We start from the raw sequence: 25,262 nt of genomic DNA, 5'->3' as shown, positions 1-25,262 counted from the left end.
CCCCCCTTCCACCCCACACGTTGCTCCGACTCAGCGGAAAATTTCTCCGGTGGAAGCTGAGACGCTTAGTGCTCCGCATCAGTCTCCCTTCCGCACGACAAGCTCACCTTCAGCAAGATGTATGTGATGGGTCACCAAAGCCAGTTAATCAAATCATTACCAGCACGCGCTCCGCTGGCCTAGTTATGGACCCGGCGAGCGAAAGAAACGCAAGAAAGAGAGAGAGAGAGAGAGAGAGAGAGAGAGAGAGAGAGAGATAGAAAGAACAGTTCACCAAACAGTGTTTTTTAGACTATATTCTCTTCTTTGCTGTTTAGAATTGGTATTAAAAAAACTGTCATTATCATCATTGACAGATTAGGTGGTGAGTACTGGATAACAGCACGTTATTAATTCGTATTCATCGTTTTGTACATTGTTTCTTTTTTTTTTTTGCTGTTACTTTTTTTTAAAGAAATATATTTAATTTTCTTTGGCATATATGTTAAGGTCGTCCGACTGGGCATTTCAAATACTTACGAAACATAATTTAGGTCGAACATCCTGCACGTATTCGCATAGGAACAATCCTGTTAAATGTGTCGTAGTCATTTTAAACAGTAAATAGGAGAGCTTTATACAAGTTAAATGGGTGTACGTCAAGAACAAATCTGCAAACTTTCAGGACGAAACGAGAAAAAAATCTGTCAAAAATGACACCGGGGCCGATAAATCCCGCAAACTCGGCCCTGTGCCGTGGAGCGCCTAGGAAGGCCCGTCCGGTCGCAACAGATGCGATCCGTCACAATAAATACGAGCGACCATCTGAATTCATTAATGAGATGCATATTGAGGTGGCTTTTCGCCCCCCCGTTGCGACCAACAGTCCCATACATAAACGTGACGGTCAAAAACACGGCACAGACATGGCAAATGAGTGTTGGGCCTGGCCAAAATATTAAAAGGAGATGCACAGAAAAATAGATATTACAGGAAAATAATAATACTACTACTAATGATAATAATAATAGAAAAAAAAACTCATCCCTTTAACCCAGCTCGGAGACATCGCCGTGAGAACACGGAGGGCCTCGCGCACCTGCTCTCACTTTAATGGACTCCTGCATTGTTTTGTGCCGCCAAACGAAGTGACTCTTACCGGGAGTTCATTACGTGCGCGCCATTTCCATAGACCGCTGGGAAACGAGAGCCGTGCCGCCGACGTGAAACAAATGACCGGCCCGTGATAAATGGTTCTATTAGCGCACCAGATTGTTAGAGTCTGATATAACAGATCGGAAGGGGAGCGGCGGCCCATTTGTTCTCGCCTCCGTCGGCGCGCGGGGCTGTAAATAGCTTGTTTTCGCTATGTGTAAATAACGTATTAAAACTCAGCATTAGCCCTGTCCTTTGATAGAAGGGAAATTGATAGGAATAAATAACAGCGGGTAGAAACGGGGCCGGCGCGCTGGGTTAATAGAGCCGCCGCTGTCTTGCGGGAGTCGGCGTGACGGCGGGTGACAGGAGGACAGGAGGCCGCCGTAAAAACCGCGCGTCCCGTGAACGGGGCCGTATTTCTGCCACGGCGGCAGCGGCGGCGGCGGCGGCGCCTGTCCACGGGCCAAGGTCCCTCGTATCCTTCGGAGCGACGGGCCGCCCCTTCGAGCCGAGGAACGACCCCCGGCGCCCGCCCAAGGTCCCCGAAGAGAGCGCGCTCGCTTCCGTTTTTCACCCCTGAATATTTCGGCGCTGCTTTTCAAACGGGTCTCGTCATGCTAATACCCAGAAACGAAGCTCTAAGCGCCGCATGGAGAAAAGGGAAAAGGGTTCGCCGACGAGCACCGTGCCCCGCCGACTCTTACTGGAAACACATTTGCAGCCATCAAAGCCGCTGCCCGTGAGAAAATAATCCCTTTCTGGTCATTAGGGCTGCGGAGCCGCAAGGAGCCGAGGGTGAAGTCACTTTGAATCAGCGTGCGCTGCCCCTGTTTGCTCTCGCTCCTTTCGCACGCCGCGCCGAGGCTCCTTCCGCCCCACGGCGGAGGTGCCCATCACATGATGCGGACCGTGGCTCCCCGTAGCCTTCCTCCCGATCACAGGGGTCCGCCGGAGCACCCCCCTCCGTCCCGGGACGCGTCGGAAACACGTGCGAGGAACGCCGGGGAGCAGGAGAATGGCAGCTCGAGAAGGAGAAAGTCATTCGGGTGTTTTTCTCGACTCCAGCCGAAATAAGCGCTCGTAGATTGGAGAAGCTGCTTTGTTACATTTTCGGACATTAAAAAATTAAAGTTTTTGTTTTCCAAATTGCTGCAGTAAAAAATTACATTTCATGCCTTTGACAAACTTTCCATTGACATCTGACAGCGAGAGGACATCATTGGAGTCAACAGTTTGTTCTCTTCATCTATCTATCTATCTATCTATCTATCTATCTATCTATCTATCTATCTATCTATCCATTCATTTCCCCTGTCCCTAACCCTAATCTGATAGGTATTCCTGGTAGAGTTGCTGGAACACGAAGTCAGCACGGCCACAATGCCCTATTTTCATCCATTTCTTTAATAAACAATTAATGACCATTACTTTGTTATGGCAGGCCACCAAGTCCTTCATTAAACAGTAAAAACGCCACAATTTCTCGAGTCCCATTACCATTTCAAAGGTATCCTTCAGTCGGGATCTTGATCAATCTCAGAAGGACGTGTCGTCCAGTTCTTCTACGAGACACTTTAAGTAATTTATTACTTTTATACTCTGGAGGTAAGAACAAGGTCTTTCAGTCTCATTATGCCAGACTTTCATCACACATTCACTGACATCTTTAAAACATGCGTTCTCTCTCCTTTCAGTAGCGGCGCTGGACACACACCAGTGCCCCGCTGAAGACGGGTCCTGCTGCTGTTCGTTAGGATCAGCGTAAACAGCCCTTAAAAGTGCCAACTCGACACCTTCGTCCATCACGGTGCCTTAGCCGCTCTCCTAACCCCACCATCGTCCGGTGGCGGTTTGGAGCGTAGCGGCATTTAAAACAATTCCCTCGTCACAATAAAGGCAAGCGTCCCTCTCCTGTGCGGGACAGAAGTTTTTCCAAGTGACTCCAAGTCCTGGCACAACTTGAAAGAGCCCAAGAGTCCACTGCGGACACGAATGGAGGACAATAAGAATCGTGCGCAAACCCTGTTTCGTCCCTGCAGGTCGGTTCCTTACAGGGGTCACCAAAATAAAAAAAAAGGCTTTGGCTCGACGCCTCTTCTTCGGTTCATGTTTTGCCGAACTTTTATTACGGCGCCGACGCGGGAACAAAAAGTGTCCTATTTTTGTCCATTCATTTAACAATTAATGACCATTACTTTGTTATGGCAGGCCACCAAGCTCTTCATTATACCGTGAAAACGCCGCAGTGTCTCGAGTCCCATTACCATTTCAAAGGTATCCTTCAGTCGGGATCTTGATCAATCTCAGAAGGACGTGTCGTCCAGTTCTACTGCGAGACACTTTAAGTAATTTATTACTTTTATACTCTGGAGGTAAGAAGAAGGTCTTTCAGCCTCATTATGCCAGACTTTCATCACACATTCACTGACATCTTTAAAACATGCGTTCTCTCGCCTTTCGACACCGGCGGCGGACATGCACCGGTGGCATGTTACAACCCCGGAGAAAGCCGCGCTTCGGAAAATTAGGAGGTGCAGCGATTACCTTCCTCTTCCCCATCAGCCATTCTGCGTGAAATTATGCCCCAGGGCAACGCTCTCTTGCCACCTTTGCGGGGTCCTTCCATACGTTAAGCGCTCTGCTCGGCGCCCCTCCTAACCCAGTATTAATGACCACCCTCGACAAAGGCGGCGCACGTTACACCTCGATCCCTATCGCTGCCGCAGGGAGTGACCCCTTACTCCGATCCCGCCTTATCGGTGCTGCCCATGACTGTGAGCATCTTCTCCCTGGCCCAGGGTTGTATCTCCTAAACGAGAACTTTACATCCCAGGGAAGGGCCCCGTGAGGAGCACCGCTCTTATACCTTTAAGCTTGTAATGGAACTGCATTTACTTTGCTGGGACTGTCCAAGCGGTGTATGGTACCGCTGTAAAAGCGCGAGTCCTCTCGAGCAACCTGGCTACACCTGTGAGGGAGCAACTGGACACGTGTCCTACATCTCTGGGAAGACATGGCTCCTCATTTCCTGCTCAGACCTGTTGGCCAAATGCCTCGTGAGCAGAAAAACTAGCTTCCGCAGTGTGGACTCACACTTTTCGGTGTTGCCCTCAGTGTGTTCCACCGTAGCCTGCGGGAGTATAAAAATCATCACATGCCTGCGGAGACGCCAATAACAATATGGACAAACGGAGCAGCGTGGGCCCGCGTCGGGGAGGGTGTAGTACCTCGTGCCACCGCCGTGGGGGAGGGCTTCTTGGGCAGCTCAGGGAATCCGTTTCCATCCAGGCCCGATCCTTTGCACTCTTTCTTCTCCGTTGCTGCGTTAGAGGTGGTCTCCATGGTAACAGGCGAATCTCTGAGAAACGGGCTGACCTGGACAGGATGGAGACCAGGTTAAGTTAAGTTAGTAAGTTAGTTGGTTAAGTTAGGCTCAACAAAGACGAGATGAACGTGTTGCTCCAGCAGTTTTATCGCCGTCCAACTGGGTTTCCCATCTGCCGCCGCTTGCGTGAGCGGGCAGTTCCGCGCACAAGTCGCCTCTTGGGCGGGATATTTGCGCGGCGGAGTCAGGACAAGGTAGGCCTACGGGAGTCTGCTGTGTGGGGGGGGTGTTTCTCACCGTAGGGGTCCAAGAGCACAAAGCGCAGTGTTTTCCGCTGCCAACAGAGGGAGCTCTACAAAACGACAGCTCCCACTCGAACCCGACACAACCCGGTGGCCCGGGCACACGGTGAGTGCGAGGGCCTTTCGTAAGGTCATCTCTACGACCACCAAACTTTCCGATTCACAACGGATCACGAATCTCATCTCAAGCGCCCGGCGAGGGGCTCAAGTAACAGCTTTTCCCTGTTTCCCCACTTCGTACAGGAAATAAAAGCACCGGGTTTTGGAGGTAACTGGGAACCGGCCCCACGTGCAAGTTGTTCTCATCGGAAAAAGCAAGACTGCGTTCCCACGTCTTCAGACAACAGCTTTAATGAATCCGTTTAACGAGTCTGCATATTTGATTACGCGCCCCAGCATCACCTCCGACGGCTCCGCAACATCACACAGCAGCGAAGGCCTCGGGACGGAACGAGCGATCGAGAACAAATGCGCAACGCAATAAAATGCAGCAGCGATGCCGCGTGACCCTCAGAAAGTGTATATGTGCTTCGGAAAGCCAGCCGTCGTTTTTCGGGCGCACGTTAGAGCTGGAAGCGCGCGGAGGAGTTAAATATTTACAGCGACTTCCTGTAATGTTCTTTTACTCACCATCCGTCGCTCTTACTCACCGCTTTCTGGCTTGTCTTACGTCTATTTTACATCACGAGAGATCCGTTGGAAGTCGGCCTTGTTTCTCGTGGCTCGGACGCCCGTTTCCCCAGCCAGCCATTCAAGGTGTGATTTTTTTTATTTGCTCCTTTGTGAATTAGGTTAACGCCGCACCTGTCGTAAAGCGGCTGCCAGGTACCGGGCAATTAAGGGTCTAATTCGAAACAAAGATCACACCAAATTAGTTGTGTGTTTTTACAGTTCTTGGCTGTTAAAAAAAAAAAAAAAAAAAAAAAAAAAAAAAAAAAAAAAAAGGCCGAGACGTCGTTTACTGCCGAAGGGCCTAGAGAGCCGAACGAAACAAACAGCTCTTAGAACCGACTGCAACGATTTACGAAACGGCGGCAGGCGCGGCGCACCGGGTTCGAAGGGAGCGTTTGATGTTTGCCGGCGCGCCCCGCATCAGGACCGTGGGCCTCGAACCGCAGTCTCGCCGCTCAGCTTGAGCATGTTTACGGCGCGAGGTGTGATTTCAGATGCTATTACCGTTAACTTTGCCTGCATAACAAATCCCCTTAGCATGATTTAGTAATGAGTTGTTTTGTGGGGCTTCTGACTCCGCCGTGGGAATGGAAACACTGTACAGCACATGTGTCTGAGCTTGTTCAATCGGGAAAGGATAGCCACTATTTTCGCCGCAAGCTATTTTGGCGCACAAAAGAACATCAAGATACACCAAGTTCAAGAGGAGACTGCTTTTTCTATCCATCCATCCATATATACAGTATTATATATATATATATAGACAGACAGATTTTAAATATATCTGTATATATTTACAGCTCCTCTCCTAGCAGGAGCCGAACGTACTGAAATTGTTTCATTTTTGAAATCCTGTATGACAGTCTAAGATACGGCATATTTTACTTTATGAGAATTACGTTCACAGCATTACCCTTTAACATACTGTACGCACTTCTTTTATATCAAACATACAGCATTCTCCACATCGCCACACCCGGTTTCAGTTTGGCAAAGAAATTATAAATGGATACATAACAAGCGGTGAGCAAAAAAACTAGTTTCCAGTGTGCAATTTATTTGCCATTATTTATATATAGAAATTATATATACAGGTGGTCCCCGATTTACGATGGTTCGACTTTACGACAGTGAGCTGGCGATAGATATTCAGCAGAAACCGTACTTCGAATTTTGAATTTTGATTTTTTTGCCCAGGCAAGCGAAATGTAGTGCGATACTCTCTCGCGATGCTGGACAGCGGCAGCGATCCGCATCTCCCAGTGTGTCACGAGAGGTGTGTATTAGGTGTATTAAATGCATTTTCAACCTACTATATTTTCGACTTATGGTGGGTTTTGCGAAACGCAACCCCATCGTAAGTCGGGGACCATCTATATATATATATACAGTATATAAAATTTCTATATTTGAATAATGGCAAATATGTGGCAGATGAATTGCAAAAAATATCTGAAATGTGATTTTGGATTTTTGCACTCATGCATGAGTAAATGGGGCGGCGCATTTACATATTACATTTACACGTATTCATTCAGCAGACGCTTTTCGCCAAAGCGACGTACATCCGCCTGCTTCGACACCGAACATGAGCGCAGTGTGTCCCAGTGGTTGCCCGGAGCCACGTCTCACCGGAGCCGGTTAGGTAGGTGCGGAGCAGCAGTAGTCCGGATGGCCTCCGCCCGCAGCCAGCCGCCCGTCTTTCTGCCAAGGTAAGCCGATTAGAAGGGGGCTTATAACCAGGTTTGGGAGGCATCTGCTTCTCTTCCTCCCGCCAAGAGCAAAGGGACCGCCGTTCTGTCACTGTCATTGTCACCGTCGTGCCTCGCTTGAGACGCCGCGCCGAGTCAAATGATCCGAATCAGTCTGACGCTTTGCTTTGCCCTCTTCCGTCGCACGTCGAGCCGCTGTGATTTCTGCCCCCGGCGTTACGGCCGCGGCCTTCGGCGGGCGCTCCGCCTCGGAGGAACGGCCTCGCAGCCCGCGGTGCGTCCGCGTCCTCGTCTCGCACCCGGATTCGCTCTCCGAGCGCCCCGCCGCGATCCAGCCCTTCCCATTGAAAGGCATGTCATGCGCTTGCTTCCATTATGCTACTCTTTGGCCCAAATTCACCAGGGCTGGTGCCCAGGAGTCCAATTTTTGCCACATTGTTATTTACAAAAGATGCCCGTTTTAATATGCAAAGCCCACTTTGTCGAAACAAAAGTCGGGGGATGGAGCAGCTTGTTATTAATGTAATTTTACCGCAAGACCCCTGTTCTCCCCGATGAACTGGCCTACTCTCCATTCTCTCGCCGCGCGGTGACTAAATAAAGGTCCGCTGCATTATTTATTGAAGCAGCTCGGTGATTTGTGAAAACGTCGGGGTGCTGCGGATGGACTAACAGCTGTATTTGTTTATAAATAAAGCTCAAAATCTCCAAGTGGGGGCCAGGGATCAGCGGAACGGAGTCGAAGGAGAAGCCGGCGGTGGGGGGGCGGGAGAGGACGAGAGGTCCTAACACCCACCCTCCCCAGCCCGCCCACCGCAGCCCTTCGCAGCCACACACATGTCGTGACCCTGCGCCCCGCCCCCGGCGACAGGGGACGGGGGTCCTGACGGGACGGCACAGGTGACAAAACGCACAGATGGCGAGGGGCAAAAGCAAACAAACAGCTTCTTTTCCGTCCCCGTTGGCTTGCGGGGGCTCCGAGAAGAGCAGAAAAGCGAGCGGAATCGGACCTCGACCCCCCTCCCGGCGCCCATGCGACCGGAGGCGGCCGGGACCGGCTCCGGAGCAACGTCCGTCCGTGACTCCGGGCGAGACCCGGTCCGGGTCGAGACGGATGAATGAAGCCGCTGAGGGCGATGCGCGCTGTCATGGCTTTTAATAATTCATCAGCCGGGCTGCACCAGGTGAGCTTCCCTCACAGTGCGTGTAGCGCAGAGGCGCGGGGCCTCCGTTTTTCCACCGCTGAGCGCAACACGCGCCAGCATTCGGCCGCACGGCGCCTTCAGCGAGCGCAGAAAACCTGGTTCCTGTTAGTTCCTCCTCCCCGATCTTCACTGCGGCGGAAGATACGGGATGCGAAGAGAACTAAGTCGGAGTCGTGGAGTCGGACGCAATTGTTGGGTTATTGGAATCGGAGTCGAAGGTTTTGCGCACCGACTCCGCAGCCCTGATTACGTATAACATTATCCACAAAACTCGCACATTGTTTTCGGTAAAACGTAGCGGCGAATAGCTGAAAAACAGTTTAAGCAAAGTCCACCAAATTCCCACTGAAGAATGTGTATTTAATTATTTATTTTGGCTCCAGACTGGGAGCCAATGGGAATAAGAGTGACGAGAAACTGCACTCGGGCACCAACTGAAGGAACGGGCTGCGACTCCTCTTTGCGGCGTGCGTTCATCTGCCTCCGTGCCATCGAGAGAAACCCAGTCGGACTTTTTCTTCCCCCGAGTAATGTTTCCGAGGCCATAAATCCAACCGAAATGATCGAAATGAAAAAAAAATAGAGTAAAAAGAGCGGAGCGCCAGTTAGAGCTCTGACTGTTTATACAAGTAACGTTCACTTGAGATGACACTGTAAAGACAGAGCGGAGGCCTCTGTGTGGTGGGGGGCGGGGGGGGGGGGGGGGACTGCACCCTCACACGCAAAGCCTCGCTCAACTTTCTACCGGCACAACTGAATATTTCCACAACGGAAAGCAGAACACGTCACGGTCAGAACAAGACCAAGTTATCCGGGGTGATACATTTTTTTTTTTTTTTTCACTGAAAAATCTGATCCCTGCACAAATGTAGATGGAGGGAAGATTTTTTATTTTTTTTAAACTTTCCTACCTCTTCAAAGGCAGCTGAGCAATTACGCTGGACATCTGAAGTCAAATGTTTATTCAACATTTTTTTCTCAAGCTTTAAGGTTTAAACATTTTCATTTTTCCAGCCTATTAAAATGTCTCCTCTCCCTCTTGAAAATCCCCTTTTTTACAAGTTTTTTTCAGGCTCTGAAACATAAGAGCATCTTCCTGCTTTATGTTGGTGTTAAAGCACATATCACATAGAACGGAAGCTCGTAACGAACTATCCAGGGGTCTGCGGGGTGAACGTGCGGTCCGGTATGGTTCTCCCCCGGTGCGGTCAGCGCGCGATCGCGAACGGGACCGAACGAAGGCGACGAAGACGGCACGTGAACGTCGGTCCCGTTTGTAATCTTCGTCTTCCGGCGTGTTTATTGGCTCATTAATGAAGATCGGCCAAGCTCATGCGTTTCACTGCTCAATTCCTCCTTTAATTACAGCACAAAGTTAATTTTTCTGCCCTCCAAAGGTGAAGAGGAATTTATGGGGATTTATGGCCTGCGCTTGATGCTAATTTTAAGTTTCCTGTTTTGTCTCTCTAAAATCACAAATGAAAAACAGGAGCGTCAGCCGGGAAACAGAAAAGGGAGAAAAGTGAAATCCGGGGGGGGGGGGGGGGGGGAATGACTGGAAATTTGAGTTTTTTTGATTTTTTTTCATTCGAAGATTTTGAGAAACTTCCCACAAAATTATTTCATTTGGGCAAATGGGCTGAGAGTCCAGGACGGTACTTTCTCCTTGAGAAACACACAGGACTGGACTGGCATCCGCTGCAATCCAAGGCAAACATTATCAGCGCCATCAGCGGCAAATAAAAGGCAACTGTTGGGACTTGCATGCGGGCAGAAGGACGGTTTCTGCCACGAACGGGCGAGACGCGACCGGCACGCGTGGCGGTCCCTCGTCCCGTTGAACAAATTCCCCTCCGACCCGAGAACACCTCCCACCGCTGGTGACCGCAGCCTGTCCGGGCGAGTCCGAGAGAAAGTCCCCTAATGCAGCGCACGCGTCTTCGTCTTTGCGCCTCCTCCTCCTCCTCCTCCTCCAGCAAGACGTCCCCCCACAGGCGTCGTGCGCCAACCTTCTCGCCACCGGAGGAATGCAAACACATATCAAAGGAGCCTCCTGTCTGAAGATGCCCTGCTTCCTCGAGACGTTTCTCTATCTGCCCCTCTCTGTTTTCTCAGCCGGGGAAGGTTCATGCAGGTACTTCTACTCCCCCCCCCCCCACCGAACCCTGCATCCCGCCCTGAACCATGAATCATGCAAAGAACGAAAAAAAAAACCCCGTTCCCAGTTCCAGGAAATACCCTGTTCGAAGAACACGTCTTGAAACTCACTGCGCGGCAGCATCGCCGGTTGGTCCTGATACATCAGCATCATTTTCATGGCTTTATTCCATCGGCTTTTTTCCAAAGAAGCTTCCGAAATGGTGACTATCCATTAAAGAGATCATTCCTCCATTTATTGTGCACTGCTGCTGTACGGATACTGTACTCGCTCCCAAGATGCTTATCAAACATATAGAAACTCGAGAGATACAGATACAGGTTAGAGCTGCTGCCTCTGGACCTCAATCCCACCTCCACCTTTAGTACCCTTGGTCAAGGTACTTACCCTAAATTGCTCCACTAAAATTACCCAGCTGTGGAAATAGATAAATAATTGTCAGTTGTTCTGGAGAAAAGTGTCTGATATTACATGATATTTGAAATTAATAAATGCAAATACAAATAACTTTTCTTACTTTGCCATATTTGTTGGCAAGGCTGAATGTTGCTCTCTGTGGCTTCATGGTGATGTCGGTTGGACTCGGTCCTCGTGAAGAGCCGGTGTAATATACGCATTGGGTGTAACATCATGTCCCGCGTATCTCGAATGTCTACATTGAAAACTCACTTTGTAACCGTAACAGCTCGTCCAATTCTGGGCCGTGGCGGTCTGGAGGCTAAGTCGGCTACTTCTTGGGTGGGACGTCAATCCATCGCGGTACATTACAACCTTAAGGGTTTTTTTTAATCTGCACCATTTCGAAGCTCGGCTGCTACCGCCTTCTGACAGAGCGGACCGGGTTCCTGGTCCTGATTGCGGATGGAACTGAGCCATCTCTGCGCGTTCTGCGGCCTGCGTGACCCATCGGCTGCACTGAGCCGGGCTCTGGATTCTCTGGGACGCCAGGGGGTGTGTGTGTGTGTGTGTGTGTGTGTGTGTGTGTGTGTGTGTGTGTGTGTGTGTGTGTGTGTGTGTGTGTGTGTGTGTGTGTGTGTGTGTGCGTGCCAAAAGCTACTCCAATCTGCCCTAATCAGTCTGCGATACCTCCGGTGCTCCCTGTCAGCTCAAACTTGCTTCTGGAAGTCAACTGGAAGCGGTTTTGGGTCTCGGCTACGAAAGGCCCAACTGCTCGGGTTCAGCCTGACTTCTTGTTGGGACTTGACGCCCTCAGGTTCCCCGAACCCTCCGCACGTCGTTCTCGCCGTTACGCCTCGCGCTCGTTTCCCTCTGTCACAGGAAACTTGCCGCGCGGCATCTCCCAAAAAGCGTACCGCCCTCCTCGAATACCCTGACCCCTGACTCCTTGGAGGGTGCAAGATGAGATCAAACCCGGGACTGAGCGTCACATGGTACGAATGCCTTTGTTATTCTGTAAATTAACTCCTGCGTAGTTTTTTCTTTGATTTAATTTAAAAAAAAAAAAAGCTGTCCTTCGCCGAACGGCGGCGCATCGCAAAGCCCCACAAGAGTTACACCTTTGATCGGGCCGGGAACGCCGTCGAGAATCCGAGCGCTCGAACAATACACGTCTCACTTGCTGCTATTTGAGAGTCTCGCAGCCTCCGGGCTGGAACGGGGGCTGGTGGGGGCGGGTGGGGGCGGGGGTGCCGAAGCCGTGCCGTCTTTCCAGGGGGACGGGCGCATTCTTTGGGGGGCGGTTGGAGACCGCGACAATTGCTAAAGCAGCCCTGAACGCCTGGCTGGATCACAATGGTGATCCCACACCGTCCGGGAGGTGGGTCAACGGGCTTCACGTAGCTGGCCAACGCGCTAAAGGCAAAGGCAAAGTCTGGAAGTGCTCTTCTGGGCGGCCCTCTCTCGTCCTCGTCTCAAATGTTTTCTCCAGATGGTTCGGGGCCGGCCGCTGGCACACGATTCGGCAACAAATGTGGAAGTTCCGCGCGGGGAACGGACCGTGGCGCGATCGCGGTTCTCCTTAAACGCGGCTCTCGCGCCTCGGCTCCGAACGTCGATGCGGGGCGGCGGCGGCGGCGGGGTGCCGTTCCGTTTCTGCGCGAGGCATGAAAAATGCTGAAGGAAAAAAAAAAACTAATTGAAACATTTACTTTCGCCGTTTTTGAGGGCAGGAAGCGGCCTCTTATAAACCGAGATCCCAGATAAGTCGGCGAACGGGCGACTGCGCGCGATTCCTTCACAAACGCTCGCTGCGCGAACGATCCTCGGGGCGGACGAGTCTGGGGGTACGAGAGCAATTCGTCAGTCCCCACCCGGGGACGGGGGGACGGGGGGGGGGGATCTGAGGTCATCGCTCTTTAATTTGCAGGTGGACAGCTGGCGGGGGAAGATATTCCCCGTCCTGTTGCCCTGAAGACGTGGAGCTCTTACTCGCCTAACCCGCAGTCCAACCCATTTCCTGTACCGAAAAAAAAAAGCAACCAGTTAATTCAGACAAAATACAGCTGGTTCTTCTGCAAGGCCACTGTGGCTAGAGCGATGTGAACTTCCTCTTCCTTTTCGGAGAGCGTCACGAAACCCTTTAATTTAATCCTGTTTTCACTTACCGGTACGTTCCTTTTCTCCCTCTCTCTCTCGCAAGGTCACATCTCTAAAGCCGTTCATCACCGCCAAGGCTACGGTAACACCGTGACAAAATAATGGCTTAGATTACATCGCGTTCTGGTGCTCAGGATGCACCGCCGTACCAGAACAGGGCCACGTGCGTTAGGTAAAATAAAGGAAAAATAAATCCATCGAACCCGTCGCTCTGTGCAATCGTGCTCCCCGTTGTCGGAACTCGAAGTGTCGGCGAAACCTGTCATCCGAACCCCTGAGAAACGAAGGGCTCTCCGCTCCAGCTGCACTCCGCAGCGCTTCGCTCGTTCTGCCGGCGCCTCGGCCCGCTGCGCTCCATCGCTTAGAGGACCCCAAAAGCCGTCGCACGGGGCAATTGCACCGCTACCCGTCATGCAAACAAATCACCGCGGGCCAACTGCGAAAGGCTGCTTCGTGGAATCGCCGCAAACACGGTGAGCCGTCCTGCTCAGCTTCCCACTCCGACCCGCGACCGTAGCGCACCTTAACCGTGCGCCTCGTGCGTAAAGTGCCGTAAGTGCGCCTTTCTTTTTACCTAACGCAGGAGTAAGAAGCGTGTTACGTTTCGCACCAAAGTGCGGTACTTCCCTGTACTGTACCGTAGTACATGTCACAGATGTACATGGCATTTGTCTCCAAAGTCAATACAGCAAACTCGGTCGACTCTTTTTTGAAAATGCAAAATAGCTTCGTGTTCCACGTGCGCCTGTAATTACGTTGATTGCGGACTTATCGATCCATAATTTCATTTTATTGTACAAAAAGTTCTGAGGTTCTTTAAAACTGATGTGAGCGGTCAGTACGCACGTTGGCCCTCGGCGGGAAGTCCGGTCCATTTACTTGTTATTTCTGCGAAGCGACTCACAATTATTTACCTATTCTTGCAGCTGGGTCGTTCTGCCGGCACAATTCGGGGTGTAGGTACCTTACTCAAGGATGCTGCAGCTTGGGGAGGGATTCAAACCTGCAACCCTTGGGTCCAAGGGCAGCAGCTCTAACCCTACACTACCAGTTGCCCCCCTCCCCTGCCCCGCCCCGTCCCACTGACTTTCAGATGTTGTTCCCCAGAGTGCAGATTTGTGCCTGATTGTCCACTGAAGCACGTTAAATTTTTGAGCAGGACTAGTTAAACCCTGATTAAAGAATTTCAATGAAAAAAAGAGGTCAAATTTCCTGAAACTTGCACCGAATGATCCCCCCCTCCTTCCCCCCTCGGGCTCCGTGGACCTCGGGTTTTAGGCTTTAATGACACGCAGATTTTTGGTGAACATGCTGAGGGAGACTGACTGATGGGGGCGAATGAGTCTGGAGATGACGCGCGCGTCCCGTAACGCGTCTCTAGTTAGACGCTTGAGCGGCCCGGGGAGCTCGGGTCCGGCGACGAGAAATAGGTGGGGAGACGTTCTCCGGCACAAGTGCGGAACCACTTTTTAGGCGCGGTGTCGGAACGAAGAGGCCGAAGAGGCGGAGAGGTCAGCGCTGCGGCACGAAAGGTACGTCGTTTCCCGGCTACGCCGAAGATCCCGGAGCTCCTCCGGTCGCGAGATGTTCGCCAGGGGCGCCGTCCTGCTCAGAGTCAGGATGAAGGCAAAGCACATCTGCCAAGGATGTCAGAGCGCCACAAGACTGAAGAGAAATCCCTCTAGGAAGGGAGCGGCATGCTGTTGGATGGAGGGGTTGAGGGCGCGGGGGGGCGGGAGCGGAGCCCCGTGGATAAAGATCGAATACACCCCCCCCCACCCCACACAAGTAACTGCAATATCCTGTGTGTGATCCCCTCTGCCCCTCCGGACCCTGGCAATGTCGAACAGATGTGGAGTTCACGGCGCTCGCCAGAGTTCAGCGTTCAGCAGAGGAGGACCGCGCGGTAGGAATCGCCCCGTCTCAAAATGTCAAGCGGTCCCGCCCCCACGAGGCGAAATAATTCCTTCAAACATGCAGCAGGTGTGCGTTGTGGCACTTTCAGCGGAGGAAGACGGCCGCCGAGAACGCAGGAGACAGCCAGCGACCCCCAGAACGGCACCAAGAGAACAAAGCCCCGGGGCAGCTGAGGCCCGACGGAACCCAACACCCGTGGCTCGTCCAGGCGCGCGCCACGGGGTCTGCCACCTCCCGTTACGCTTTGGTTGGGTCCGGTGGCCAAAAGGTGCAGCGGAAACGCCGGCTTTATGACCGGTGCTCCAGCTTTCGAAGACGCTCCGTGCTGCAATGGAAGACCGTTCCCAGCGGGACCAAAACCGGAGGAGAACCCTTTTTCTGTAGCGCATCTTAACATTTCCCAGCGTGAAATGAACATTTTATCAACGTGCCGGTCAGAACTGTCAGTTGTGGTCACTTTACAGCCGTGCGCCTGGGTTGTTTTTTCAGGTAAAACATGGAGGTTCTCGGCTCTTGCTCCGTTGTGATGGAACGACCTTCCCCTGTCACTCAGAACTGCTGAATCTCTGTCCACATTTAAAAAGGGTCTGAAAACTCACCTCTTCCAGACTCACTTCGCCCATCATCTCTTAAGTTCATGTAAGGTGTAAATGTTCTTTCTCTATAACTTTAAGATGATGCCCAGATAAACCTTTACGCAGCTACTCCTGTAATGTAACGTAGATGTTTATATGTATCTCAAAAAAAAAAAAAGAAATTGTAGGAAGGTGATCAGGAATCATTGATATTCTGAGTTTTATGCAGCTACTCATGTGATGAACATTGAGGCATATGGTGGAAAGAAACAAACTAACTGCACTTAAGAATCACACGTCTGCATCTAAGTGTCTCTTTCTGCTCATGTAATGAACACTTTGTATTTTCTATGAGATGTTCGTCGCTTTGGAGAAAAGCGTCTGCTAATAATAAATGTAAATGTAAATAAATGTAACTCATAAATGCTTTTCCACGTGTAGAAGATTTTGCCGAATGGTGAAACGGTTCTGGTCGCGCTTGATTCCTCCAAAACTACAAGTGCAGTTTACTCGAAATCCCAATTGAACATCTCGGCTTTCGGTCAATTCCGCATATTAAATGACCGCGTTGGCAGTTTGACGCGTTACATCCTTGAATTCAACTGAACTTTCCTTTCGTTCACCGGTCGAAGATCTCTGTAGGAGGACGGTGTGGTCTGGGGAGCAGCACCGCTCGAGACTCGCGCGCACCGATCTCGAACACGAACCCTTTTTAAGAACGAGCCGTCGTGCCTTCTGAAGAAAAGAGCGGCGGTCGAGCCCGGCGTTAGGAGAAAGGCTTCCGGAGCCGCGAACCCGTAGACCTTGTGAAGTCCGAGCGGCCTAACGGGGGTCGGGGGAGCCGTACGGGGCACGCGGCCAGCTGAGCGGCGTCGCGTTCCGCGGCGGGACTCGGTCGGGCCCCCCGATCCCCGGACTCGGCCGAGGCGGGACGGCAGCTTGGAGCACGCGCCCGGGGGACGGTCTCGCTCGCTAAGGACTAACGCACGGCTTCCCGTCTGTCGGCGTGGAGTCTGCGGTCTGGCGGCAGTTCAGTGCTTTTTGTTCGCCCCGCTCGACGCGCTCGACGCGCTCGACGCGCTGCCATAACAAGGGCGCTCCCCACCGCTCCCCACCTCTTCCCACCCCCACCGCCGGCGAGCGCCAAGCCGCCTGCTTTATAGCTACGGGAGCCTGGCAAATAAGTCCCAACGCAGAAGGTTTCCACCGCGGCTCGCCGCGAGCCCGACTCGAACGGAGAGCGGCAAACCTTCGAAACTCTTTCGCGAATCGGCCCCGCCCTTTTCGGCCACGATCAAAGTCCGGCGAAAGGAAACGGCGCGGACGACGGGAACGGACGGAGCGTCGACGCGTCCCGTATTTCCTGAAGACGCGGCCGTACGAACGCAAACAGTTGTACTGGAACAGCGACGATCCTTTCGCTGCCAGCATCGGATCAAAGTCTCTCTCTGCTCTAATAACAGATCTCTGAGCAAAGGAGCCCTTCAGGAATTAATTAACTAATGACTCAAAGGAAATCCACAGAGACCGTGATACATAATACATTTTATATTGAGGCAGACAGACCAGGGAACGGGGGACCCGCTCCGTCAGTCCGGCATATTATCGTGTTATTGCACATCTCTCACTGTACGCCAGTGTAAACTCGTGTAAAATTCATGGGCCCGAGTTCTTGTGCTCTCGCTTTCATGGCATACATAGTTTACGCAGTTTTTCCTCAACTTTAACAGTAAAAAAAAAAGGCGGCTAAGGCAGAAAAAGTGTGCGTTTACATTTATGTAGGCGGCATGGTGGCACAGAGAGCAGCGCTGCAGTCTCGCAGCGCCTGGGTGGTGGGAGAGGACATGGGTTCGACACCCTCTTAGTCTGTGTGGGGTTTGCATGTCCTCCCTGTGTGTGCTCTGGTTTCTTCCCACCCTCCAAGGACATGCTGTTCAGATTCCCCCACGGTGTGTGAGTGACAGAGAGAGAGTGTGAGTGCTCTGGTTTCCTCCCACAGTCCAAAGACATGCTGTTCAGGTTCACCCACAGTGTATGAGTGATAGAGTATGTTCCACTGATGTATGGATGAGTGACCCAGTGTAAGCAGTGTATCTAGCAGTGTAAGTCACCATGGTGAATAAGGTGTGTGGGCTGATAACACTACATAGAGTTCATTGGAAGTCGCTTTGGAGAAAAGTGTCTGCTAAATAAATAAATTTAAAGCGGCTGAGGCAAAATAAAGCGTGCGGCCTCTGTGCTTCTAAATTCCCTGCCTGGGTATCGCGATCACCACACGGTCCTCGAACGTCCAATGATTTAAAAGACGAAGGTGTCCCGGTGAGCAGGCATCTAATGCACCGTGTTCACAGGCGTTCCGCTTTTCACTCCCGTTATTCCTTACCGATTGCCGCGACGAGCCTTTCTGCTGAACGGCGTCGGTCCGTCGGCAGTACGGCTCAGTCAGGAGGCCGGGGCTGCCCTGCGCTAAACGACAGCTGAGGTATCTGACCGCTGTTTACTTCGCCGGATCGATCTGACAAGTGAAAGATGCGCACAGAACTCGAGCGAGAGGGCGACCACATGGCCGGGGTGCGCCGAGCGGACATCTGCTCCTCCGCACGCCTCAAGCAAGACACTGGAATGCCCCCTCTGTTTATTTTAGATTAGGAAATGAAATAAATTTGAGTCCGTCCTCCGCAAATGCTGCCGACGACCTGATAAATCACGGCTAAAAAAAGCGTCGGGAGATGATTCCCGGTGCATGCTGGGGCTGAGCAAAGATGGATTGCTGATGACACATCTTTAAACCATTGTATAAACTGTATACATGATTTCATCTGTTTAAATTTCCCCATACTCTGTGGGAGAACAGGCTGGATGCGGACCGTGCCGGGTCTCTGGGACAAAGCAGCCGCCTCCTCTTCCGACTAAAATGTTTGCAACTGCAAATGGCGTTCGGTCCCCTGAGATGCAGGAAAATGAGGGTATGTTCTGTCGCCGTGATCCTCGCAAGCACAAAAAGTCGAAAACATATACAGTATGTGAAAAACGTGACTATCGCTGCGCAACAGCTGACTCAAAAGGGCATACAAAGGTGATTCCACCTACATTTATTCATTTAGCGGACGCTTCTCTCCAAAGAGACTTCCAGTGAACTCTATGTAGTGTTATGAGCCCACACACCTTATTCACCGCGGTGACTTACACTGCTAGACACGCTATTTAAACTGGGTCACTCATCCATACATCAGTGGAACACGCACTCTTTGTCACTCACACACTATGGGGTGAACCTGAACAACATGTCTTTGGAGGGTGGGAGGAAACCAGAGCACCCGGAGGAACCCCATACAGACACGGGGAGAACATGCAAACTCCACAGACTGAGGATTGAACCCACATCCTCTTGCAGCACCCAAGAACTGTGAGACCCCAGTGCTACTCACCGTGCCGGCCGTTAGTCCTTTACCGTGATTATTTCTATTATGCTGTAATTAATCAAAAGGTCAGTAATTATGAGAGAGTATAACACAGGCCTGCGAAATTCAGCCTCGAGAGCTGTGATCAGAAAGGGCGAACGGTCCTTTACAGCGGAATCGGCACTCATCTGACTTGAAGCACATGTGGCGCCGTCCTGCCAGTGATGCGACCACGACGGCCCAGTGCTGAGCTGCCAAGCAAAGCAGAGCTACGGAGGCCCAGATGTGGACAGACTGCGCGACTAATGCTTCTTACATGGATGTGGACGTCTGGCGAAATTCGCCGGGCCAAGTTTCCGGGGAGCCGTGCGGTTTTTGGGAGCATTTCAAAATCCACCCCGAAACCAGCTTTCTGCCGCTGCCCATTCCCAGCGAGGCATGTCTTTATCCGTGAGTCATGTGACCCTGCAGCGGTGGACACCAGATTACCATAAATAATCACTCTTCCTTTTCAGGAGCGGTCTTTCTGCATAATGACATGCATGGGGTGGGGTGGGGGGGGGACCGTTTCCTCGTCTGGCAAGGCGACGTGATATTTTGAAATCGGTCGCGTTCCAGCAGTTGTTCTATCCGACTTTGCGGGAATTTGTGACGGCACCACCAATGAAACCCGTGTCATTTTTTCATGCAGAAAGAAGTGCGCAAGCGGGGAGGGTTTCGCTGTTGGAAGCTCGACGCTCGTCAGTTTGCCCCGAGCTGCTGGCCATGAGGAGCGCGGCCAGACACGTCAAACCCGAAGGCCCCCCGGGCCACATCCTCCCTGGAGATGGCGGTCGACGGAGACGGGGTCCGGCGGAAGGGCCGGCACCCTCAAAATGCTCCGTAGCCCGTAGGCAAAAGCATGTTCGCGGGGTTGCCCGTTCCTCGAGTCGGACCGAACGAGAAGAACAAACAAGGTGTTTAAACCTTGGCCTGAAAACAAAGGAATTTTAAACTTTGAGAGTTTACAGCAACTCCCTCGGGTGCCCGTAGAACATAAACCTCGTGGGACAGATTTCAGCCCCATCGGCCGTGTCACGGGCCCGGGCGCACGCACACGCTCGAGGCTCCTCGCCGCAGTCGATGCAGATACCTGCCTGAAACTGGCGGGCGAAACCCTACGAAATGACTTTGATTTTTCAGAAATATGGCAGCATTTTCAAAAAATTTTAACAAGCAACCACCGGCTTCGGTAAGCTGTCACGTGGCGCACGTGCGGAGCCCGGAGGACACGGCGAAGGGCGACGCAACGGCCGACCCGGTCGGGTCTCGGCGGGCGACGAAGCCGCGCGCTCGCGGACGGTTTCCGGAGAAGTGCGTAAGTGCGCGCCGGTGCCCGTGCTGACTCCGCAGCTCGGAGAGACATAAATTCCGGTAATTGCACATTTTCCCTAAAAGACTTTTCTAATGACTAATGAAGTCATTCGCCCTTGGCGGCGGATGGCGCTCGGCTACGTCGCCGTGCGCCCCTTTAATCGGCCTCTAATTGAAAGTTCAGATCTTTCTGGGTTCAATAATAGCGGGTGGGGCTCGGCTTTTCTTAACGACGGGAACAGAAGTGTTACCCCACCCCGCCGTGACATAAGTGTCCGCAAGGACTTCGCAGCGCCAGGAGTCACAGCTATGAGAACGAGCCGCTGTGAAGTGCGTAACCCTCTTCCTCGCCGCTTGGGAAGTGCTTCTAATTAACCTCCGATACTTGAGTGAGACTGAGCAGGCCCGTCGAGCGCGTCCGCACCACCACGGAGCAGAATGGAGGGATTGTCCGCGGGGGGCTGAGCGAGAGGAGGACGTGGCTGTAGAGAGCGCCGGGCGAGAGTAAAGACTGAGTCCGCCGCCACTGCCGCTTTGCCGTCTCCTCCTGCTCCTCCTCCTCCCGCCGCCCTCCCTGCCCCTGCGCCAGTCTCAAGTTCGGCTCGAGATCTTGAAAACATCCGCAGCTTTTCACAGGCCTTCGGGGCTATTGAAGTCCAATCACTTTAGTCCCAGGACAAGTGTGCTTCGAGAGCCCCAGCGGTTCCCCTTGGGCCGCGACTCCGAGATCCTGCCCGATGCGTCGCCTTGTCTCGCGCACAAAACAAGCCCTTTTCGACGAGCGCGGCGCGGAGCGACAACCCTCTTTGGGGGAGCGATGCTCTTTTCGCGAGCCAGCAGCAAGGCTCCTAGGCTCGCCCTCCTGGTAACGAACGACGAGCTGTGAACGATTTCACGTTTATTCACTTAACGCTCGTGCGTGGCGACAGATGTCAGTTTTTGTGTCTCGGAGGCTCCGTGCCAGCGGTTGGAGCAGCTTTAAGGTTTCTGGTGCTTTGTCATCGTTGGAACGAGTCGTTCGACTAAATTTATTGAAACTGTAAAACTGCGGTTTAGATTCAAATAATAAGCAACTGCTGCTGCCAGATATTTTATTGAAAAAATAAAATGAGATAATCATCATTATGTAGAGCTATAGTTATTTCAAAAGCAAAATCAGAGTGAGACTAATGACAGCAGAATCGGGGGGGGGGGGGGCGCACTGTACCACCGTATTGCTTTCTGTGCAACACGCTGAAGTGCCCCCCCCACGCGCCCCCGGAGCTCACTGCACTTCTCAGAAACACAGTAATTCTTGTAAAGGTCGAGCAGATTTTTTTTTTTTTTGGTATCATAAACTTCACTAGCAATGGAATTTTAATGACGGTTTAAATAATAGAACAAAACAAAAGAACAAAACAAAAAAAAAAAACTTCAGCTAGCTTCTCTGTGATTGTCAGATATTCGTGAGCATCATATTATTTAAAGGTAACATTTTTTTGTATTGATTAACCATGTCTGTGTGAAGGCTCTGTGCTTTTTTCATAACCAAGTTCATAACCAAGTTCATAACCAAGCTCTTCAGCATAATATTTAAGCAGCATGAAAATTCTGTTTTAATGTAGTTAGAAAAACAAAAACAAAACAAAACAAAAAAAAAAAACCCTTTTGGTACTCGTTCGAAGCCATGCTCACATGTTAACTTAACTCATCCATATGGTGGTTAAATTTACTGCTCCAACGAGGCTCTTTTGGTGCTCTGTAAAAAGGGAAATGGTTCAAACTGCGATATTGGTGACAACTGCAAAGCCTTAGCAATAGTTGGTGCTTTTCCAACCACTTTATTTTCCAGAAAAAAATATGGAAAGCAAAATAAATTTGACTCCCCCCCCCAGTACATTCTAAAAATTTTTGAAATAATCTTTATTTTAAAACCCTTTTTTCCATTTCGACCTCGTGAACACCGCTTCCGACCGAACTGCCGCCTTTCAGTTTTTCACCTCACGAAAAACTAAGCGCGATGCTTAACTGTTAAAAAATGTTCTTAAGCTGCCCGTGCATGAGACCCTTTTAAGCAGTAAATTAACCACAGTGACAAAATGACAAATTGAAAGCAGAGAGCGAGTCAGCGTGTCTCCTTCCAGGCCGGATCTGAGAGGAGTTCACTTTGTGCGGGGGGACGCCATCGGTGACATCCCTCCCGCATTAAATAGCTTCATTCGTGAAGTTTTCGTGTCTCCGAGTAAAGGAGAAGCCAGTACTTGTCCTACCTTTTCAGTCGGCTCAGCGGGGAGTTTTTACACAGCTCTCATTCACAGATTCTCAGGCTCCCCTCTGCACCGCGCGCCACACCACCATTGTAGCTGCACCTCCTTTTTTTTTTCTTTTTTTTTTTTTTATCCACTGACACTCCAAACTACTCCCTTTTAGGGCATTTTGGTTCATTAAATTTTCCACAGATTTCCAGAGAAGAAAAAGCCCAGATCAATGAAGGCCGACCAGAGGGGGACGTGTGAAAACTGCTGTAGAATGGCGGTTGGGGAGATGAAAGTGACATCCCCATCACGGGTCCCCGAGCCTGGTGACCGCAGAGCCCGGCCTGCTTGAATAATCTGAATGGCCCGTCATTTCTTTACGCCTTTTCACTCGCCTCTGCCCGACCGCTGGGACTCTTCATTCTCCACAATGGCAAATGCACTAAAACTTTTTTTTTCTTATGCTAATGGACACAACTGTGTCCTCGCACACAAAAAAAAAAAAAAAGAAAAAAGAAAAAAAAAACCCCACACTTCCTACCAGCTCTCTTTTCTTGAGAACTTAAACTGCCCACTTGGACCATCTCTAGCAGCTCTTTCACCCCCTTGTCTGCAATATTGTAAAAGCACAGCAAAAATGATGCTTCTGCATCTTGAATTTCTGCACATTATTAGAAGGTCTCTGTTCACTAAGAAAACATCTCTGAACTGACTTTGATGACCCTATCAGTGCAGCGTGGATAAACCAGCACACATTTAAGATGTTGATTTTCACCAGATTCATTACATTAATTTGATTAAAATTAATAACCAAGTGGCTCGCAGGCAGAAACACGTGGGGCCAGTTTTTTTTTTTTTTTTTTTTTTTTAACTTTCTAATAGAAAGTAAATAGAGGAAAGAGAAACATTGTGTCACTCCTGCAATTAATTTAACACGTTTTTTTAGTGGTTGCCGGGTGCGGGGTGGATAAAACGGTCAGTAAATAACAGCACAACATGCATGGAGTGTTTGTTGACTTTTGGCCCAGCAGTGCAAACAGAAAACCGCGGGACAAACGCAGAGAAACCCAAAGAAACGCGGAGAAACCAAACTCAGAACACGCGGAATTGACCAGCGACCGAGGCGGTGACCGGTTAACTGACCGCCAGCTCTCGATGATCAATAAGCTCTCGGAGATCAATACTTCCAGTTACTGACACGGACAAGTGACCGAATATAATACTGCATGTTCTTGGGCTCGGTGCCGAAAGTGAACTGTGTTCCTATAAGTGCTCTCCAGACCCCCCCCTTTTTTTTTCCACTGGGCCGAACGACGCAATGACACTAATGACCGCAAACTGACCGCAAACAACAAGGACCTTCGTTTCCAGGCCGCCTTCGGACCGTTTTCCGTTCACTTTGGGTCACTTCGATTTCCTCATTTTACACTGAAACGGGGGAAGGGGGCGGGGGGGGGGTTATGTGTGTGATCCTACCCCATATCTGTGTGGGCCACTACTGACCATACCCCCCCCAACACACACACACACACACACACACACACCGGCGCAATGTGCTCTCTCCGCGGTGCGAACCCGTACCGTACGGACTCGTGCGGGACCTCGCGGGCGAGCGCGCGGACCGACTTAGTTCGGAGTCACCCAAGTGGGAAAGTGCGCTTGCACCTCCCCCCCCCAGCCCACTGCCCCCCGCTTCACCTCATTTTCACCACAGTGTACTCGGCCACCATAACAAACACCGCACGTATATTCAAGTTGGAAAATATGACCAAGCCGGGTTAGGTGCGGAAATATGATGAAAGTTAGGCGCGAGCGCTCGGAATGCTCTCGCAGCGCCACGACTTACTACTTATTCATGGAACTCTGTCTTTAAAAAAGGTAAATAAAACAATAATCCCGGGCGGCCGGCAGGGAATCGCCTACCTGGCCCAGTCCTGGCGACGCAGGGCAGGGGGGTCGGAGGGGGTCCCAGCAGCCGGGCTCTCCGCTCGGACCTCGAGCCGGACCGTGAACGAGCTCCAGGCAGGAGAAGTTCGCGCGCAACACAAACTTGAAACTTGTCTAGGAGGGCAGCTGAGCGCGAGAGCGCGGCGACACGGGGGTCCCGGGCAGGGCGGCGGGCAGCGGCGAATCCATCCACTTGGAGGTGGGACGCGGGAGCGCGCGGGGCGACCGGACAGTGAGTGAGGGGGGGGAGGTGCGGAGGGCGGAGGGACAGACGGTCACGGAGGGGGGGACGGAGACGCGGCGAGAAAGTTGAGACCGAGTTCGAGTCCCACGAGTGACTGTGACTCCCCCGAGCTCCGCTCCGACCGAGGAGTCCTCGCGCGGCCGCGCTCGCGACGATCCCGACCGTCCTCGTCCTCGCGCACGCAGGGTGGCGCGGTCACTCCCCTTCGCGGTGTCCCGGAGTGTGAGAGCAGCCGAGCTCGCGCTTCCTCGTCCTCTTCTTCCTCCTCTTCTCTGCGCTCCTGTCCTGAGCACTTGGACCATGTGCTGCGCCAGATGGGCGGCCGAGCTGAAAGCCCTCACTTTGCTCTCTCTCTCTCTCTCTCTGTGCGTGTGTGTGTGTGTGTGAGTGTGTGAGCACACACACACACACACACATTATTGTTCTATTCTATGGGATCCAATCCCCCCCCCCATCATTATCCTGTTTATTCTTCATTCCTCCACTTCAAAACTGACCCAAACCCACTCTTATTTTTACCTTTA

General features: G+C 51.6%; 1 protein-coding gene across 4 annotated transcripts in view; it reads right to left on the bottom strand.

Annotated features, from left to right (window-relative positions):
* Positions 1-25,023, bottom strand: part of gli2a (GLI family zinc finger 2a) — an 86,068-nt gene extending 61,045 nt beyond the window's left edge. For 2 of the 4 annotated variants that reach the window (XM_029256719.1, XM_029256722.1), the window contains exons 1-2: positions 24,471-25,023; positions 4,365-4,512 (exon numbers count right to left, since the gene is read on the bottom strand). In XM_029256719.1, coding sequence (XP_029112552.1) covers positions 4,365-4,479 — 115 coding nt within the window. In that variant the 5' untranslated portion in view covers positions 4,480-4,512; positions 24,471-25,023. Of the gene's footprint in view, positions 1-4,364; positions 4,513-7,068; positions 7,217-24,470 lie in introns of those variants that run through there. The other 2 variants (XM_029256721.1, XM_029256720.1) reach the window with 2 other exon arrangements.
* Positions 25,024-25,262: the final 239 nt, after the last annotated feature.

This window comes from Scleropages formosus, chromosome 12 (genome assembly GCF_900964775.1).
Source record: "Scleropages formosus chromosome 12, fSclFor1.1, whole genome shotgun sequence".
Taxonomy (NCBI): domain Eukaryota; kingdom Metazoa; phylum Chordata; class Actinopteri; order Osteoglossiformes; family Osteoglossidae; genus Scleropages; species Scleropages formosus.
This window is presented reverse-complemented; position numbering and strand designations above follow the sequence as displayed.